This window comes from Vicia villosa, linkage group LG5, assembly GCF_029867415.1.
Source record: "Vicia villosa cultivar HV-30 ecotype Madison, WI linkage group LG5, Vvil1.0, whole genome shotgun sequence".
NCBI classification, from domain to species: domain Eukaryota; kingdom Viridiplantae; phylum Streptophyta; class Magnoliopsida; order Fabales; family Fabaceae; genus Vicia; species Vicia villosa.
In genome coordinates this window covers 166,046,381-166,064,775 of record NC_081184.1, presented here as the reverse complement: position 1 = coordinate 166,064,775, position 18,395 = coordinate 166,046,381, and the positions used below count along the sequence as shown (strand labels likewise).

The 18,395-nt window shown below is 34.0% G+C and overlaps 1 protein-coding gene across 1 annotated transcript; it reads left to right on the top strand.

Annotated features, from left to right (window-relative positions):
- Positions 1–810: 810 nt before the first annotated feature.
- Positions 811–3,573, top strand: LOC131603742 (protein KINESIN LIGHT CHAIN-RELATED 1). Its single transcript, XM_058876163.1, has 2 exons — positions 811–2,531; positions 3,075–3,573. The coding sequence occupies exons 1-2, from the start codon at positions 997–999 to the stop codon at positions 3,307–3,309; spliced, it is 1,770 nt and encodes a 589-aa protein (XP_058732146.1). The 5' UTR covers positions 811–996; the 3' UTR covers positions 3,310–3,573.
- Positions 3,574–18,395: the final 14,822 nt, after the last annotated feature.

The window sequence follows — 18,395 nt, the reverse complement described above, 5'->3', positions numbered from 1 at the left end:
ATTGTTGTTTACATATAAAACTAAAGAGAAAGAGAGTACACATATTTAACCCTTTATTAAAAAACAAAGAAAATCTTTTAGTGATGTTTATTTTTTGGGAAATGCTAATCAGTGCCCTCAGGGCAATGGTTAAGACTTTAAAAATAATAAATTTATCTCGATAATCTGTATATTTAATGTCTCGAAAATTGAAATATTACATTTTCTATATAATATTTTCTTTTTTTAAAATGCTTAACCATTACCCTGAGGGCACTGGTTAGCAAGATTCTTATTTTTTTTTATAAAATTAAAATAAATAAATGTTGCATGAAGACGAGTATATTCACAAAATAGGCTATTAGTTAATAATTAAACTTAAATATATTTTCTATTCCTTATTTTCGTTTAAAATTATTATTTTTCCTAATTTTGAAAAGTAGATGTTTGGTCATTTTTATTTTAAAATTTACCAAAAAAATTAATCCTATTTTTCTTATCTGACTAGCATCATTAATGATTCACCAAAATATTTGTTGACTTAATATTAGATATCATTATTCCAAAATTGATTTAAGTTTACTTAAAGCATTGGTGTAAATTCATTTTATCAAATTCAAATAAGGCATAAGCCACATAAAATCGGAAGACCAAACAATCTTACACATGAATTATTAATTTTGAGATTTTACCCAAAAGAAAAATTGAGAAAAACAAAGGACTGTATTTAAGCTCAATAATGATACGACACGAGTTAATCCACAACACAAACTATAGCTATAAAAGATAAAAGAGTAACGAAATGACAAAACTAACCCTCCTGACAGGTAGATTTGAGAGACGTTGAAGAAGAAGCAACAACACAAGTAAAAGAGCGAAAACTCCATCACAGCTTCCACCTTCTCACACCACAATAATAATAATCAAATCACACTAAAGACATCTCATCTATCTCATCTCATCACATTCCCATCCTTTTAGTCCCAACCGTTTCCACTTCTCATCCCCACACTCACCATGCCAGGTCTCGTCTCCCCCGGCGGACCTCCGCCCCGAATCACTTTACCCGAAACCCCCCAAAGATCCGACCCCACCAAAACACCACCCTCCCACTCCCCACTCCCCAAAAAACCACCCTCCCCCTCCCCTTCCTCCCGCTCCAAAAAGAAAACCCCCGATACCCCAACCAACTCCAACACTCTCCTCCTCTCAGAAGCCTCGCTCGATAACCCAGATCTCGGCCCCTTCCTCCTCAAACTCGCCCGCGACACCATCGCCTCTGGCGATGGCCCTTCCAAAGCCCTCGACTACGCCATCCGCGCCTCCAAATCCTTCGAACGCTGCGCCGTCGATAACATCCCCAGCCTCGACTTCGCTATGAGCCTCCACGTCCTAGCCGCGATTTACTGTAGCTTAAGCAGATTCGAAGAAGCTGTACCTGTCCTCGAACAAGCGATCCTTGTTCCCGATGTCAAAACCGGCGCCGATCACGCTCTCGCTGCTTTCTCAGGCTATATGCAGTTAGGTGACACTTTCTCCATGCTAGGTCAGGTTGATAAATCCATTTCGTGTTATGAACAAGGTCTTCAGATTCAGATGCAAACCCTAGGTGAAACCGATCCGCGCGTGGGAGAGACGTGTCGGTATTTGGCGGAGGCGAATGTTCAGGCGATGCAGTTTGATAAAGCGGAGGAGCTTTGTAATAAGACTTTAGAGATCCATCGTGCGCATAGTGAGCCTGCTTCGCTCGAGGAAGCTGCGGATCGGAGGCTGATGGCGTTGATTTGTGAAGCGAAGGGAGATTACGAGCCGGCGCTTGAGCATCTTGTTTTGGCGAGTATGGCGATGATTGCGAATGGACAAGATACGGAAGTTGCTTCAATTGATGTGAGCATTGGGAATATTTATATGTCTTTGTGTCGATTTGATGAGGCTATATTCTCTTATCAGAAAGCGCTTACAGTGTTTAAATCGTCGAAAGGAGAGAATCATCCTTCGGTTGCGTCTGTGTTTGTTCGGTTGGCTGATTTGTATCATAGGACGGGGAAGCTTCGTGAATCGAAATCTTATTGTGAAAATGCGCTTAGGATATACTCGAAACCGGTTCCTGGGACAACTGCGGAGGAGATTGCTGGTGGTTTGACCGAGGTTTCGGCTATATTTGAATCTGTGGATGATCCGGAGGAGGCCTTGAAGCTGTTGCAGAAGGCGATGAAATTGTTGGAGGATAAGCCTGGACAGCAGAGCACGATTGCAGGTATAGAAGCGCGGATGGGAGTGATGTATTATATGATTGGGAAGTATGATGAAGCGAGAAGTGCTTTTGAGAGTGCTGTGTTGAAATTGAGAACCAGTGGGGAAAGAAAATCTGCATTTTTTGGTGTTGTTTTGAACCAAATGGGATTGGCTTGCGTGCAATTGTTTAAGATTGATGAAGCTGCTGAATTGTTTGAGGAAGCTAGAGGAATTCTTGAACAAGAATGTGGACATTGTCATCAAGATACTCTTGGAGTTTATAGCAATCTTGCAGCAACTTATGATGCAATGGGAAGGTATAATTCAATTCCCTTTCTCTTTTAAACAATTTTATGATTGATGCACGATTATTACCATGTTTGGATAAATAACTTAACTTACCATGTATATCATTATAAACATAAGTTCTTATGCATAAGTTGATTCTATAACAAAAGATCAAATAAGGTTAAGTAAGTTGCTTTTGTATAAGCTATCTTAGAGAGTTTATGAAAATAAGTTATGAACATGTTATGAATGGAATGGAGTTGAATGGAATGAAGCGGAATGGAGTGGAGCAGAATGAAGATTTCATTCCATCGTTCGCTTATTTTAGAACGGAGCAACGCAAATTCCTCATTCCGCTCATGCTCCATCCGATTTTAATTGATCCAAACAATGTAACCTTGTTCCATTCTGCTCCATTTCGTCACATTCCATCAATTTAAACGTACCCTAACTTCTCCCAAATAGTCTTAGAAGAGCTTATGTAATTAGATAAGCTGAAATAAACCAATCTTAAGAGGCTATTTGTATTTTTTGATGTTAAACTAGACCCTTTGTGTAATGGCATGGTTCAGGGTTGGAGATGCAATTGAAATCTTAGAATATGTTCTAAAGTTGAGGGAAGAGAAACTTGGAATAGCAAATCCTGATTTTGAAGACGAGAAGCGTCGTTTAGCTGAGTTGCTGAAAGAAGCTGGTAAGACACGAGACAGAAAAGCAAAATCTTTGGAAAATCTGATTGATCCGAATTCAAAGAGGACAAAGAAGGAGAGTACCAAGAGGTGGCCTGGTTTGGGGTTTAGAATTTAATTAACAACCACGTATAATTTTTTACTCACGTATTATTATAATATATTGATTTGAATGCACATTCTGTAACATAGGATATCTTTGTATAGCTTTGAATATGTAATTTGGGGGAGCATCCCTGTTTTCTTGATGTTTGTTTCCTGCATCTGCTTTTCTTGTTCTTATTCTTATTGTGTTGTGATCTTCTAGATGTACCCCAAACAGTTCCATTCCTGTTATCCTTTTCTGGAAAATATTGAAAGCAATTTTTTTATTCTGAGTGAATACATTTTGATGGGTTTGTTGTGTTTTATTCATTTTGTGTGTAAAGCGAGCTCCCACACTTGTGTTTTTATTTGTCTCCGAAATCTGTAAACTTACATACACATGCTTGTGCTTTGCCTATTTATGGTAATTATGAAATGCATTCAAGTTAAAATATTATTGAGGCAAAAACAACTTTATTAGAGAACAACTAAATATGTCAAATCAATTGGGAGACTCCAAACATAAAATTAACAATAAGCTTATCCTTCTTGTGGGTCTTTTCCATTTCTCTCAGAAGCGATCTTAAACATGATATAGTGGTTCAACCAAATCATCCCAAATTTAAAAGGCGATGTTAAACATGATTTAGTGGTTCAACTAAACGGTCCCATTTACTATTAAAGGTGCCAAAGAAAAAAAAATATAGTTCATTAATCGGTTCTTTCCTAAACAAGATTTAGGGGTTCAACTAAACGGTCCCATATATGAAAGGTGCCAAAGAAAAAAATATATAATTCATTAATTGGTACTTTTCTAACAAGGACATGGAATTGTATTGTAACCAGAAATTTATCTAAGAAAATTATATTCGAAGAATTAAAGATCATATAGACTTTAATATTTAAATTTTAGTCAAATTTAATGGTATTGAGTTTTTTTTATATATATTTAATATAAGGAAAATGTTCTTTGTTAAGAAGGGGAAAGAAACGAAAAAGCAAGAAAATGCCACTTTTTGTTTTTCTTCTTCTAACTAACAACCTCGCTCTTCATATCATTTGTTTCCTACTTGACTCTTAATATAATGTAGATATTATCCAACACATAATGCTAAATTAATTTAGTAGTTAATATTTTTATAAAATAATCATATATTTATTAAAAGAAATTGTTTTTCAAGATAGAATTATTTATTGAAGATAATTTGTTCATCATGGTGAAGACAATTGTTGAGATCTTAACGATTGAGAGAGGGTTGAAGTCACTTATGTCAGAACTGACTCCCGAATTTAGGGATGTCAATGGGGCCCCGCTTCGGGTCCCCGCTACGGGGAGATTTTGTCCCCCATCCCCGTCCCCGCGGATCCCCGCGGGTCTCCACGGATCCCCATGCAGAGATCCATAGACATGATTATTATTTTTTAAAACCAAATTAACAGTAAAAGCTTCAAAAAGTAACCACGAGAAATTTATAAATTATTCCTTTACGATAAATATATTGTATTAACAATATTTAATCTATAATATTGAGTGTCATGACCACCAAAATTTCAAACTTAAAATAAACTTGAAATAATCATTTAGATCTCACTCTTTTACTAACAATGCATATATATTTTAAATTTGTTTATAAGATTAATTATATGAAATGACAGATACACTTACATAATATATATATATATATATATATATATATATATATATATATATATATATATATATATATATATAAAATAAATTAAGGACATTTGGCTATTTTATGCGGGGCGGGGACTCCACGGGGCGGGGGATATTTACGCCACCCCCGTCCCCGAAGTCCTTCGGGAGACTTTGTTCCCCATCCCCATTCCCGCGGGGGGAAAATTCCCCGTCTTTGGGGCCCCAAACGGGGAATATTTACGGGGATCCCCGCTAACGGAGGCAAGTTGACATCCCTACCCGAATTCGACTAAATCAGTAATGATAAACAAAAAAAAATTGTTGAGATCTTAAATTAAATTTCCCGTTTTAATGATTATTTTTTAATTGATAGATAAGTGATAATAATCACTAAAAAAAAATGCACTCAACTATCAAGTTTAGGATTTAAATTTTGACAATAATGTCTAACCAAACAATATTTGACATTTGCTATTTAATTAATTTTTAATAATGTGTAATCCTAACATAAAATGGTTAAATAAAAAAATTATTTTAAAACAAAAACTTATTTATATTTAATTTTGTTGTATTAGTCTAAAATTTTTTTCCGCGCTCCATAATTTTTTTTTAAAAATCAAGATTGGATAAACCATCTCCAATTTTTAAAAATTATGTGGAGGTTATACTCAATTTAACCATGATATAATGAAAAAGGGCTCTATTTAACTACCGAATACGATTTTCTTATGAAAAATGTTTTATAACAACCTTTTTAGCCACTGCATAATTAATTTTGGATTCTGCAGTGGTCTGCATTGCTGATTTTTAGGGATAGCAAGTAGATTCAAATTGGCAGGATTCATCTGCATCTGAATTCAAGTCAACGGATAAAAATTTAAATTGACTGAATTCAGGTGTCTCTCAATATTTTGAGTGCGGGTTTGAATTGTGTGAAACTCGTACCCGAAATTTGAAACCACATCCGCTTAGACATGAAATTACATAAGTGCACATAAATATATATAAATTGTAGAAAAATTAATGAAAATTTTCAATGTTGCCATTGTATTTTGTTGCGGGTTCAGGTGAAAAAATTCAAACCCAATAGATGTGGACGTGGGGGTTATTTTGCCACGTGAATAGTCTTTGGATTTGAGTTCGAGTTCAGATAATAATTTCGGTTGCAAATTTAAGTAGTGTAAAATTCGCGCTGATCCGACCAGTTGTCATCCTTCCTCGTGTTCAAATAAGGTTTTGAATCACAATGTATACAACCCCACAACACAATGATAAACATGTTATCTGCAATTTACTAAGAGAATTCACTACACTTGCTAAAAAAAGCAAACTACAACACCAATTATTTTTCACATAATTCACTGTAAACCCACTGATAAAAAGAAAACAGAGTTGGAGGCCCAAGGCATGTAACTATTGTTATTGTTACAATCCAAGCTTTATTTTCTTGTAGTCAAAGACGAAATAAAAAGGTTTGATTAGGATTGGATTTAGATTCTCTGTATATGTTGTGCTGTTAGCTCCATAATAGTCATGTCCATAGTAGTTCGCCAGATCATGCAAACTTCCAAACACCATTTGCTTCAATTCAACATAAAACACCATTTCATTTCCAATGGGCCCATTTATGTTTTTTTGTTTTGTTTTTTTTGCGAGTATGGTTTATGGTTACATAAGTCTTATCAATAGTTCAACTCATATAGCAAGATATTTCAAAGCTGAAGAATAGAATCTAACAATCCATAATCCAAAAAATTTAGGATGAAGACACATGTACGTGTGAGTTTACTCGTTCAAGACTATGGATAGAGCATAATCATCATAATGGCACAATATGAACATGAAGTTAACCATGGTGGAGGATTGGACATGATCCCATTATGTAGGAGTCTACCACTTACTATTATGCATGTTTGCTCCATTGATGGTGATTAGATTAACTAAATACGTGGCGACACCAAGTGTTAATCAACTTAACTCCACGTTATGTGGATTAGTTTCTCAATATTTTGAAACACGTCGAAAGGATCATATATTGAAGTGGTAACATTGTTCTCTGTTATGGGTTATAATGACTATATTTGATGGTGTTTTTTTTTTCTTTTGGAAGAAAAACAAGAAACTTTTCATTTATGAATGAATCAATATTTTTTTTTCCTATTTTTGAAGTAATTCAACCTTAAATTTTTCTTTTCTCCATTATCTCAATGTTGTGAAAACGATGTTCAAAAAAATAGAGTATAAATGATTTCTTTATCAATAAAAAAACCACAAAGTGAAAAAAGGGGGAAGAGAGAAGAGAAATACAATTCAAAATGACATAAAATCTCGGATTCTTGATTCAATTACACATTAGGGAACAATGTTTACTATTTAGAGATTTATGGCTTAACTCAATAACCAAAATAAAGTTTTTTGGGCTAAGCTCAAGAAACTAGCCACAAAGATTTTATGACTAGTTTATCTCACGAACCAAACTCGGGCTCTCAAAAGTATCACACTCTCAAGAATTTAAACGACGAGCATTACTACTTACAAGCTTTTCCCCATAAGCAAAGTTTCACTCAAAAGCACTAAGGCAACCTCTAGTGAAGAGAAATATTTCTATAGAGAGAAAAAGAGAAAATAGAGAGATAAATTTCAAATTTTAATTGGTGGAAAGTGGCATAAAATGAAAAGGAGGCGAGCCTCCTTTGTATAGGAGTTGGAGAAATAAAAAAGGAAACAATCCATGGGAAAAATTGATGAGTCAATCGATTGACATAATGCTTCAATCAATTGGCCAAGTCATTTTTAATCGATTACCATGCCCAAATAGGAATTATTGAATATAGAGTCATTACAAGTCATTAAGGTGTTGTCCCAATTGATTGGTTAATCGATTAACCTTTCTCCAATGATTAGGTTAATGCTCTAATTGATTGGCTGACTTAGAAAATTTTTTCCATTCGATTTCCATAAATTATCAATCGATTGGTTAGTTCAAAATGTCTTGGAAAATTTCTTATTCACTTGGCTTGGTCTAGAAAATTATATTTAAGATAAATACTTTTGAAAAATATGTTTCAAGGTGTATGTGTGCGCGCGCGAGTTGCCTTACTATTTAATATTTATTCCTTACTTTTACAAAACCCGAGCCACTCATATAGACAAACAGACTGACACGACCTAACGAGCTTTCACACTTTTATTTGAGGCTTCAAGATTCTTTGCAGGATTGCATCTGATCATACAAGCACTTTAATCTTAAGTCCCTTGTTGGTGAGGCATGAGATGTCTCTATGATTAGGTCATAATCATCAAGGTTAAAAGCTACTTCCACTTACTTTAATAATCATTATTGTCATTAAAACTTCATATGGGTCTTCTGCGGGACTTTCAACTTTATACATGTAAGCACATAGATTTACATTCTCCCTCTCTTTGATGATGGTAATGCATCTCTTAAAGAGATGATAAAAGAAACAACATATATATGTTTGGAGTAATTAAATCCCCATCTATTAAGTAAAGAGTATACTATACTTCCCATGGGAGTATACTTCCGCCCCTTTGTCAAAATCATAAAGGTGGATAAAAGCCTCGCAATGTGAGAAGTAAAAGATCCAAAAACACGCACATAGATCAACATTAGCACATATGCATATTAGTTCATACATAATTTTTTTAATATTCTTAATTCGGTTCTTGTGAAAAAGAAGTGCATTTTAGTTCATGCATGATTTGTTTAATATTCCTAATTCAGTTCTTATGAAAAAAAAGTGTTCTTTAGGAAGAGGTTTAGTAAAAATATTTTCAAGTTAATTAGATGAAGTTAGAAATTCAAGTGCTCAATCCCCCTTTTCAACGTGATCTCTAATAAAGTAGTGCCTAGCTTCAATGTGTTTAGCCCGGGAGTGAAGTATCAGGTTTTTTGTGAGGATTATGGAACTCGTGTTATCGCATCTAATTGGGATAGCTCAAAGATTGACACTGTAGTCACTGAGTTGTTGTTTCATCCAAAAAAAGTAAGTGCAACAGCTATCTGCGATAACACATTTTGTCTCAGTTGTGGATAACGTGATACTTGCTTGTTTCTAGCTATGCCATGAGATAAGCGAGTTCCCAAGTAAGATACACGTATTGCTGATACTTTTCCTAAACAATCTGCACTCAACAAAATCGGATTCGAAGTATCTAACTAAGTCACAATCCACCCTCTTGGTATACCATAAACCCAATTGTTGTGTTCTAGATTGATATTTTTTGACCTTGCTGGAATGTGATTCTTTTTGGGGATGCTTGAAAGCGTGCACGCATGCAAACAACAAACATTATATCAGGACGTGCAGTTAGATAGATAAGGGAGCTTATCATACCACAATATTTACTTTCTTCCACTAGTTTTCCATTTTCATCCTTATCAAGATTGCATGAGGTTGACATTGGGGTTGCTATTATCTTGGACTTCTCCATGTTTAATCTCTTTAATAGTTATTTACAACATTTAATCTCATCAGTGAAGGTTCCTTCCTTAGTTTGATGGATTTGAAGCTCTAGGAAATATTTGAGCTCCCCATCATTGACATTTCAAATTCATTTTGCATAATTATAGAAAATTCCTTGCACTTAGATTCGTTAGTAGCACCGAAGATAATATTGTCAACATAAATTTGAATCAACAAGATGGCATGCTATTCATTACAATCATATTCATAACTTCTTCCAAATCACCCATATAATTACAATTCATTTATATAGGTTGATGAGTCTAAGGAACTAAGATGTGTCGAAGCCGAAGCTCATGGTGTTACTCATTTTAGTTAGGGTTGGCAAAATAGGCCAGGCTCGTTAGGCATGTCCGTTTTGTTCAAACTTTAGTGTGGGGCAGACCAAGGATTTAACCTCACATCCTCTAATGTGCTCATCCCGCTCCGCCCTATTTTTTGCAAGCTTTTCTGGACGCAAACGTTAATATGAATTTTTGAATTTTTAGGCTTAAAAGGTGTAATTCTCGTTGGTCCGCTCCGTCTTCATTTTTTTTGCAGGGAAGACCAAAGTTTTAGATCCACACCCTCAATTATGTTCGCCCCACCATACCTATTTTTCCAAACTTTTGCAGGGAGGGGTTAAACAAGGCAGATATATCTGTTTGCCACCCCTAATTTAATGACGGGAATGGTGGTGATGCTCTTGTGGATAACCTGATTGATGGTGTTGCTCTGATTCAAACATGACTTCCTGCATATTAAGTATTGGCCTTTTCCATTTACAAATAAAAAAAATACACATATCAATCAAAACAGACCTTGAAATCGTTCACTTACTATCAAATTTCCCCCTAAAATTATTGGTTTAAGGTTAAATTAGTCCATAATCAATAATCATAAATGCAAGCATCATTTTTCACAAAATTTCATGTTTGAAGTAATCAAAGACCTTGTTATGAATCACGAGTATTATTTAGTTGAATTATAATCCCTTCCTTCAAAATCTTCACTACCCACTAACTGTTTACACAATCTACTATATACATAGACATCGTTTCAAACAATATAACACAATCTACTATAGACATAAATATCATTTTGAACAACATTACACAATTTAGAATAAACCTTAAACATATGCATCATTTCTAACAAAAAAAATTAACCGAGAATCAAAGCAATAAATACGAAGTGTACATGTAAAAATAGATTATGACATTACTCGACGAAAGTTAGAAATAACACATTTATGATTAGGAATGTAAATGGATATATATGGGGACGAATATTATGATATTTGTGTTTACTCTGTTGGATAAATATGATATCTATATCCGCTCAGATCTGTGCGGGTATTCACTAAACGGATAATTCACGGATTTTTAGATATCCACGAATATTTACAGATATTCATGAATAACATTTTTTCTTGAAAAAAATATTTTCAATCTTTCATTTAATTAATCTTATTAAATTCTCTTAGTTTCATTTTGAAAGTTATACTATTAAATAAGTTGATAGTTTATATTTGATGAGTGATCATTGATTATTGATAGCTTAAGCTGATGCTAATAATTGATTATTAATAGCTTTGATAGCTTAATACAAGTAAATTCATTTCCTTCATGATTATATATCTTTTTATATTTTGTAGAGTATGACACCTTTCATTTTTGTACTCGTCCATAAATCGCAATCACTGTTTTTAGACTTCAATCAATATTTTATGTTTCTCTTGTTTTTTCCACGACAATGACACCCAACATTATCGTATCTTTTATTTGTGTGGTGCCAAATTATGAATCACTATTAGATCATTACAATATTTTGTAAATTATTATATTTACAAAAATCATTAAAGTTCATATATTCTTCAATTCGCATAGAAAACCAATGTATTCTAGATACAAACATACTAATCTTCATCAGGAATCAAACAATATTTTAAACTTTTGTGGTTTTAAATATTTTTCTATACTCATAAAAATATTTTGTAGTTCAATTTGTTTAACTATAATAAACTCTAAATATATTAGATGGTAGCTTATGAGTCAAAAAATAAGAACAAAAATTATGTTGTTTATGAGTTGGTGGGTAAATACGAGAATTTAGTCTTGTAACTTCACTAAATAAAATTTTTTAATTTAGGTAAATTTTTTGGTACCCGGATATTAGTACTTTTAATACAAATTGTATTTTAATTTTAATTTATTTTAAAATAAAATAAAAAAGTGATGTGGTATTAAGTGACTAAACTCAAGAGTACCGAAGTTTTTATCTTAAATTTAAATTATTTTTAATGCGGATGTAAAATGACGGTTAATGTCAATTGCATTTATCAAAAAGATAATTATATATATATTGATATAAATATATATATTTTAAAAAGTGAAACAAAAATTATATGTCGAATCTAACTACTAGTCATAAAAAATCCAAATAATTAATTAATGTTTAATTTTTTCAAAAAATTATTTTATTTATATTTTGTAACGCGCTAAATTGCAAAAAGTTACTGCAATTTTTTTTAATATTATGTTTTTCTTACTTGATATAAAAACAAAATAAATACGGTGAAAGAAGTCAGATCTTTTAAATAAACAAATAATTAAATGACTAAAAATAATTACTTGTTGTATATTCTTAATGAAGATATTAAACAATATTTCAATATTAAGTTTATCTTAAAAAACATGCATTGAGTTTTTTAAATTAATAATTTATTATTTTTAAATAATAAAATCCCCATTATATATTTTTTAATTTATATTCTTAAGGAACAAACTAAAAGAATCCATAAACAAATTAAAGGGTGTTATATATTTTTTTATTTATGTCAATCATTTGAATGTTTGAGCATGCACGTATATTGCAGAATAATTGGTATATATAATGCGGTAGAGTAGAACATTATGCGATGCAAAGTAAATTACATGCAAACAATGAGTTGGGTTAGATTTTATTTATTTGGATAAATACACCTAACTCAGGGAAAGAAATAAACAAGATTACATCGAATGTTCTGATCGTCGATAGGTGATTTGTGGGACCAAATTTTATATAGACACAATTTTAAATAAATAATATTTAGACATACATATATAAATGAAAAATAAAATAAACCAAAATATTTAGTCACATATTGAATTGTATTTTTTTTATTTGTGTGTTTAAACTTTTTATCCATGAGCTTGTTGAAATTTGGAAATCAATGGAATTGACTATTACTTTTAAACAACAATAATAAATATTAAAATAATAAAAGAAATGCTAATGAATTTTTCAGAAACACTGGTTAAGAGTTTGAAAAATATATATTTTGTTAAATATATTTGTATTTAATATATTAAAAATAAAAATAATTAACTTAGAGCCAAAATGCATGTTTTGTTAAAAAACTTATTCAATATATTAAAAGTTGAATTGATTGATTTTTTAAATTCTTTTTATATAAAAATATTAAAGAGTATCCTAGAACACTAGTTAACATGACCTTTAAAATAATAATATTATGATAATTATTAATGTGAAACAACAATAATAAATAATAAAATAATGATAAAACTAATTATGATTTAATATATTATTTTAAAATAAATCTCACAAAAAATTAAAAATAAACTGTACTATTGAAAATGCTCCTAATAAGTATTTTATGATGCTTCAAATTATTTTTGTAATGGCAGATTTTCATTGGGTGAGCTGATGTCACGACACCGTCAAATATTTTATACTATATTAGGTGTAAAGTGCCATAAAGTTTGTATTTATTACGGTGGAAAGTGAAAGTTTGTTATAACATGAGTTTTTTTTATATACAAAATAATTTTATTAGCTAGAATACTCAAATTCAATACCATTTTTTTTTAAGCAAGGATTTAATAATAGAGTATTAGTGGTACTCTAACCCAATTATAAAAGTCGAGATACAATTTGTGAATGAGGAAAAATTTTAATGCGAATGAAATTTAAACTAAATAATACAAAGGAGTTTTACGAATTTCATAAAGATTACATTTGGAGAAAGAAATTTTGTCGATAAAATGCCACTTCCAAACCAAAAATTTAATGTTCTAAACGATATCCAAGATCACACCCTCATCATTATTAAAAACGATGGAGTTCCTCGTCTTTCACAGTGTCCAACATCGCCGACCACATCAAACTTGCTTTCCGATTTCTAACCTTTTTAAACTTACAAAAATCTATCCAAGATAGAAAGATGCCCCTAATATAATCTCAGGGGCGAAGCGAGAAACCAACCCAATCCGACACAATTTTCCACACACAAACCAAAATGTCGCAAAACAAAAACAAGTGAGGTAAGATTTCCTCAACAGTGGAACAGAGAATACAAAGAGGATCTTGAGGATGAGAAAAATACCTATGTGAAATAAATTATCCTTCAATGCCACCCTATCATGGAGACACTTCCAATCAAAAGCCTTAATTCGAAAAGGCACTTCAGATTTCCAAAGAGAAGAGAACGCAATGTCGTAAGAAGGAGCTGCAAGATCACGATATGGAGAAAAAATGATGGAATCATATAACCGAGTAATCTTTAAGACCGTTAGGCCTCCAAAAAACTAAATTCGCAACTTCTCCAATCGGCAAAAAATGATCTATAACAGCCCAAAGGGCATGCTGTTCTTTCTTCATCTCAGTAGATAACAGACCTTCTAATCCTAAGTCTCCCCAAAACCAACGATTCGAAGAATATCCACCCATTTCTGCAACCATCGCATATTTTCAAGAACTGGCAGCAAACAAAACCGGAAACAACTCATTCAACGTCAGGTTCTGCGCCCAGTCTGAAAACCAGAAAAAGATAGCAGTCCTGCTGCCTAGAGAACAACCGCAATTCTGGATGAAAACCTCTGGACAATTCTTCCTTTCTAGGTCCACTAAATCCTTCCACCAAGATGAAAACTTTGGCCCTCTCCCCGACGCTCTCGCTCCAGCCAGAAAAATAGAACGAAGACCAGCGTATCTCGCTCTAAGAATGTCCTTCCACATGGAATTATCTTCTGTTAAAATTCACCACTTCCATTCTAAAAGCAATGCCAAATTAAACTCCACAATATTCTTCAAACCCAAGTCACCCTTATCAAACGACGAACAAACTTTCTCCCGCCGAATCCAATGAGTACACCTTTTGTCTTCCAATCCTCCCCACAAAAAATTGCTTTGGATTTTTCATAATCTCCTTACAAACAAAAACCGGCGCTTTGTAAAAGAAGAGTTGAAAATAGATGTTAGTTACCAATTTGGGTAAATATCTTAAGTAATTTTTGGTAACTCTCAAGTCTTTTTGTGGTTAATAGTGGTATTTTATTGTCATTTGGTATATATTTATTCTTATATTTATATTATTGTTGAATAGTTCTTATCTTTGCAATCTATGTTGGATTTTGTAGTTTTTATAGATAATTGGAAGCTTGGACCATGGAAAAAGCACTTTGAAGATGTTCCAAGACCAAAGCCAAAGATTGCTGAAAAGAGGTAGCGCGCTAAGCGAGGTTGAGCCCGCTAAGCGCGCTTTTGAAGAGAAGAAGGAAGTTCTGGCAGAGAGTTCCGCGCTAAGCGAGGTCTGAAGCCCGCTTAGCGCGGTTGGGCGGTTTATGCAATTTTTGATAGCGCGCTTAGCGGGCTGCACCGCGCTAAGCGCGGTCTGCGAAACTTTGTTTATTTGTTTATGGGCCAGATCATTTTTTAAGTATGTAGAGATATTTTAGAGAGAAACAAGAGCATAATACACTGTAGCAAACATAAAGTTGAAGATTGGAAGCCTTGATCGTCGATTAATCGCCTTTGATGCTTGTTGATCTTCATCCTTTCCTTCTTGTGCAAGCTACCATTCTCATGGATAGCTAAATCCCTTTTGTATCAAGATAAGATGTAATCTTCCTAGCCTTTTGTATGTTTTTCTTGTGAATATATGTGTATGAACAAGTGATGATCAATATAGATGGTTTAGTTTGTTTATTAAAGCTTTTTCTTTGGTATAAATGTTTGAGACATCAATGTTTGTATCTAGACCTAACTCATCATCTTTCAAACTATAAGTTGCAGACATGGATTTAGAGTTTGATGTTTACTAAGTATCGGTTTTGAAAACGTTATTTGTATTGTTTAAACGGTGGAGAAATCGTCGGTTAAACAATACGGTAAATCTAGCTATATCGTTGCGGACACGGACGATATAGGTGTCGATACGTAATTATATTGATCGTTAGCAAGTTCATAAGCATATATTTATAAGGAAACATACAAACTTAGGTCGATGAAATCGAATCTTGATGCATTTTCTTTAACTTAGAACCTTCATTAATTTACTCTTTGCTACTAAAGTGATTGAATGACCTTTTGCAAACCTAAAACTAAAGTAACATTAACTCAAGACAAAATAGGCTATAGAACGGCGGTGATATCGCAATAATCCCTGTGGATACGATATAAACGAAAAGTACACCACAATACTCTTTCAACAAAATGGCGCCGTTGCCGGGGATTGTTGTTTAGATATTGCAAGCATTGCAATAGTTTGTTTTGTATTGAGTCTTATAATTAATATCTTGTTTCTAAATTTATTTTCCTTGTGTTTGTTAATTTGCTTGGTTAGTTTTTCAGATTACAGTTTATGCGAGGACGTATACCTGCAGATCAACTCCTTTTTGATCCTGAGATTGAGAGGACTGCTCGTAGAGAGAATAGCAAAACTCGTAGGAGGAGACAACTAGCTAGGGAAAGAAGACAACAACAAGAAGCATCTTCTTCTTCAACTCCGGTTGAAAATTTGGTTGAGGAAGAAATGGCTGCGGATCCTCCAGCTCGAGGGCCATGTGTTAACAGCCCTCGTCTCAATGCACAATTTGCTCGTGATCAGGCCAATGGAAGAAACTCCGAAATGAAGACGGGGTTACTTCAATTATTATACCAAAATCCGTTCACAGGGGCAGATCACGAGGATCCATTTACTCATCTAACAAAGTTCTACAAGATCGCCGGAACAATTGGTGCTCCGGAAGACCAAGAAGAACAGGTGTTCAGGAGACTCTTCCCTCATTCCTTAATTGGAAAAGCTAAGGAATGGTACCTTGATCAACCAAATAATGTCATGACAAATTGGAACGAGTTAGAAGAGAAGTTCTTGGATCGGTTCTTTCCTCACAATAGGTTCATGGAAGCGAAAACTTCTATTGCGGTGTTCTCTCAAGGTTCGAATGAATCTCTCAATGAAGCATGGGAGAGGTTCAAGTCCATGGTTAGAAAATGCAAAGGTCATGGGTTTGATGAATTGTCTCAAATCCATATCTTTAGGAATGGACTCCAACCTCAACCAAAAACTCTTTTAGATGCTACCGCGGGTGGTTCGTTGATGTCAAAAACAGCTGCTGAAGCAATTGCTATCATTGATAGGATGGCTTTGAATGATCATCAAGGGCAACACAACCGTAGTGCATCGCAAAGAAAACCAGGAGTTCTTGAATTGAATACTAGTGATGCAATACTTGCTCAAAACAAGTTATTGACACAACAAGTAGAATTGCTCACTCAACAAATGTCAAAACTCCCTCAACAAATCGAAGAGATAAATGGGAGCCCTTCTAAAAATCAACATGTGATGTGTTGTGAATTGTGTAGGGGTGACCATCAAACAGGTTTTTGTCCTCCACCGGGTGAAGAGGTGAATTATGTGTCTAATCCTAATCAAGGATATGGTGGGAGACAACAACAACCTTACAACAATAACCAAGGTTACAAACAAAGAGGTAATCAAGGTTATCAACAAGGATGGAGGCCGGAAGCGGGCCCATCGAATCGTCAAAATCCTTATCAAGGTGGTTACAATCAACAACCTCAACAAACAAAGCTTTCAATCGAGGACACTCTTAGCCAATTCATGCAATTGCAAATTGCAAGCCAAAAGAGTACGGATGCCGCAATAAAGAACCTTGAAACTCAAGTCGGGCAATTGTCAAAGCAACTTGCCGATCAAAACAAAGGTCCTTTTCCGGCTACTACACAAGAAAATCCTCGTGAGCATTGTAAGTCAATTCTAACTCGTAGCGGTAGAAATATTGATATGGGTGTAGGAGAGATAGTTGAGGAGGAAATTGTTGAGGGTGATTGAAGTAGAAAAAAATGTTGAGGGTGATTTAGTTGAAAATGAGAAAGAGAAAGAATTAGTGGAAAAAGAAACTCTTGAGAAAGTTGTAGAAAAAGAGAGAAAAAAATTGAGTGTGAGTGAGAAGGGAAAGAAGAAGGTGGATGATTCTATACAAGTGAAGAAATTACCTTACCCTCCCGGTCCGTCAAAGAAAGAAGATGCAAAGCACTATGCTCGGTTCTTGGACATCTTTAGCAAGTTGCAAATCAATGTTCCTTTTTCCGAGGCATTAGAGCAAATGCCGATGTATGCAAAATTCATCAAAGACATCATCACTAAGAAGAGAAGATTCTTGGATTCGGAGGTAGTAACGGTGAGCTCTTGTTGTAATGCGTTAATTCAACGCACTACTCCGATAAAATCAAATGATCCTGGGCGGGTAACCTTACCGGTGTCTATTGGAAATGTTCACATAGGCAAAGGTTTGGTAGATACCGGTTCTAGCATTAATTTGATCCCATTGTCTATGGTGAGAAGATTAGGAATCAACGATTTGAAGCCGACAAGAATGACGTTATCATTAGCGGATAAATCCACAGCTCATCCTCATGGAGTTGCGGAAGACTTGCTTGTCAAGGTTGACAAATTTTGGTATCCTGTTGATTTTATTGTCATAGACATGGAAGAAGATCCTGAGATTCCATTGATCTTAGGAAGGCCTTTTATGAAGACGGCCCGAATGATGATAGATATTGATGATGGCTTAATGAAATTAAGGTACCAAGATGAAGAATTATGTCTTGATCTCTTTGAAGCCATCAAGCATCCTAGTGATGAGGATGATTGTTTTAGAATCGATGCTACCGAAAAGGCTATTATGA